General features: G+C 38.7%; 1 protein-coding gene across 1 annotated transcript; it reads left to right on the forward strand.

The window, feature by feature from the left end:
• The first annotated feature begins 324 nt into the window (after window positions 1-324).
• Window positions 325-1452, forward strand: LOC126616651 (putative 4-hydroxy-4-methyl-2-oxoglutarate aldolase 3). The gene has a single exon (XM_050284728.1). The coding sequence runs from the start codon at window positions 363-365 to the stop codon at window positions 1272-1274; it is 912 nt and encodes a 303-aa protein (XP_050140685.1). The 5' UTR covers window positions 325-362; the 3' UTR covers window positions 1275-1452.
• Window positions 1453-2167: the final 715 nt, after the last annotated feature.

Below are 2167 nucleotides of genomic sequence, written 5' to 3' on the forward strand. Positions count from 1 at the left end.
TGAAATATTTTGACAAATTAAACGTTCAAATGGTTAGATTCAATCCCTGAAAATTAAAAATGAGTGTTATAAGATTTGAGAAATGTGGGGTGTAAAGAAAATGTGGGGTGTATGTACAAACTATAAGATGTATATTGAGAATGTGGGGTGTGGGGGTATTATGGGAAAGTATGTGGGGTGTATTAAGATAATTTTTAAGTGAAAAAGCAAATATGAGGTGTATTAAGTATGTGGGGTTTATTCAACAATTTGTGGGGTGTTAATATAATTAGCCTATATAAATTGAGTTTTTCTTTCCCTTTTTCTATCCAAACAAAACACAGTTTTCTAGCTAGTCCCAACTTAAACACATTGAAATTACAATGACCACACCACATCCTAGTACTCCTGCAATCCAAGGATCTAATAGCTCTATCACCATACAGAAAATAGACTGTATAGTACCAAGAAAGCTGAAGCGTGAGAATTACCTCTTCTGGAAGTTGCAGTTTGAGACGGTCTTTAAGCGCAACAAGGTCACCGGCATTGTTGATGGAAGTGAACCTTGTCCCTCACCATTATTGGTGGGCGAGAAACGAAATGATGGAGTGAATCCAGCCTTCGACATTTGGCATGAGAAGGATCAGAGCATCATAGCCTTGATGAAAGCAACTATGTCTGAAGATGTTCTACCACTGACAGTCGGATTAACTTCGTCACGTGATCTTTGGCTGAACCTGGAGAAAAGATTTGGAGTTCCAGGTGTGTCTTCAGAGTATCGGCGAAAATTGGCTGATGCTAGTTTGGCCACTACTGATGTTTGTGATGCAAATGCTGCTCTTTTGGACAGTGGAGAGTTGCGCCGTTTGCCACCGATATTCCAGAAATATGGAGAACGTGAAGCGTTCTCAGGCCCCATTGTGACTGTCAAGACGTTTGAAGACAATACTCTGATAGTGGGGCTTCTCGGAACGAAAGGCGAGGGAAGGGTTTTGGTTGTTGATGGTGAAGGAAGCTTGAGGCGTGCCGTTACCGGAGGAATGTTGGCTAAGTGTGCTGAAGTTATGGGATGGTCTGGGATTGTGATAAATGGGTGCATTAGAGATGTTGATGAGATAAATCGATGTGAGATTGGGGTGAGAGCTTTAGCAACTTGTCCTGTGAGACCAATCAAAAGTGGTGGTGGCCAAAAGCATGTTCCTATCAACATTGGAGGAATCTGGATTCAGGATGGACAATGGTTGTATGCAGATGGTGATGGCATCCTTGTCTCCACATCTCAATTATCTATTTGAATCCCCATAAAAGTTTGTTTGCTTAATAAATAAACAGGGGTGTGCAAAATTAGAAAATATGTGTGCAGAAAGCACTTCCCTGGTAAATAAATAGGGTGTGCAAAATTAAAAAAAATAAGTGTGCAAAAATCAATTTCCTAGTAAAAACATCAAATGCATTTGGATTTGTTGTATTTTATATTCTGCTGCTTGTGTGGTCTAGGCTTCATTTTTCATTGCACTATTCATTTAACTTGAAAGGAATGAGATCAAGTTTTCATCTTTTCTAATTAATTAATCACATGCCCATAAGAAGTGTTTATAATTCTTATGTATAGGAACCAAAGTCACCTAACCATTATACAAGGCCTTAACTCTAAAAGCCGAAATTTCTTCAAGTGGTTATTGACACACCCCGTAGCTAGTGGAAGCGGAAGACATAATCATATCATTGTTGAGTAATCTTTAAGTATACAAGCTGGAAGAATATGTCCACAATGTGGATAACCTGAGAATACTCATGCACATGCAATCTACGTCCTACGGTCATGAAAATGGTACAAGCTGATAATATAACTATGCAATCATGTTGTTGATGCACAAAATTAGTGAGGACTTTGGTACGACAGAAAGTGTCAAGTTTGTGACCTTCGCTAGATTGCTCCGGTCATTAATGCGGATAAATATGTAAATGGATAGAGACAGGAAAACAAACACAAGATATACATGATTCACCCAGATTGGCTACGTCCATGGAGTAGAGGAGTTCTCATTAATTGTGAAGGGTTTACACAAATACATAGGTTCAAGCTCTCCTTTAGTGAGTTCTAGTAAATGATTTAGTACAAATGACATTAAGGATTATTGTGGGAGAATGATCTCATTTTTTGAATTGTTGCTTGCGGTGTTCACTT

Source organism: Malus sylvestris, chromosome 3 (genome assembly GCF_916048215.2).
Source record: "Malus sylvestris chromosome 3, drMalSylv7.2, whole genome shotgun sequence".
NCBI lineage: Eukaryota > Viridiplantae > Streptophyta > Magnoliopsida > Rosales > Rosaceae > Malus > Malus sylvestris.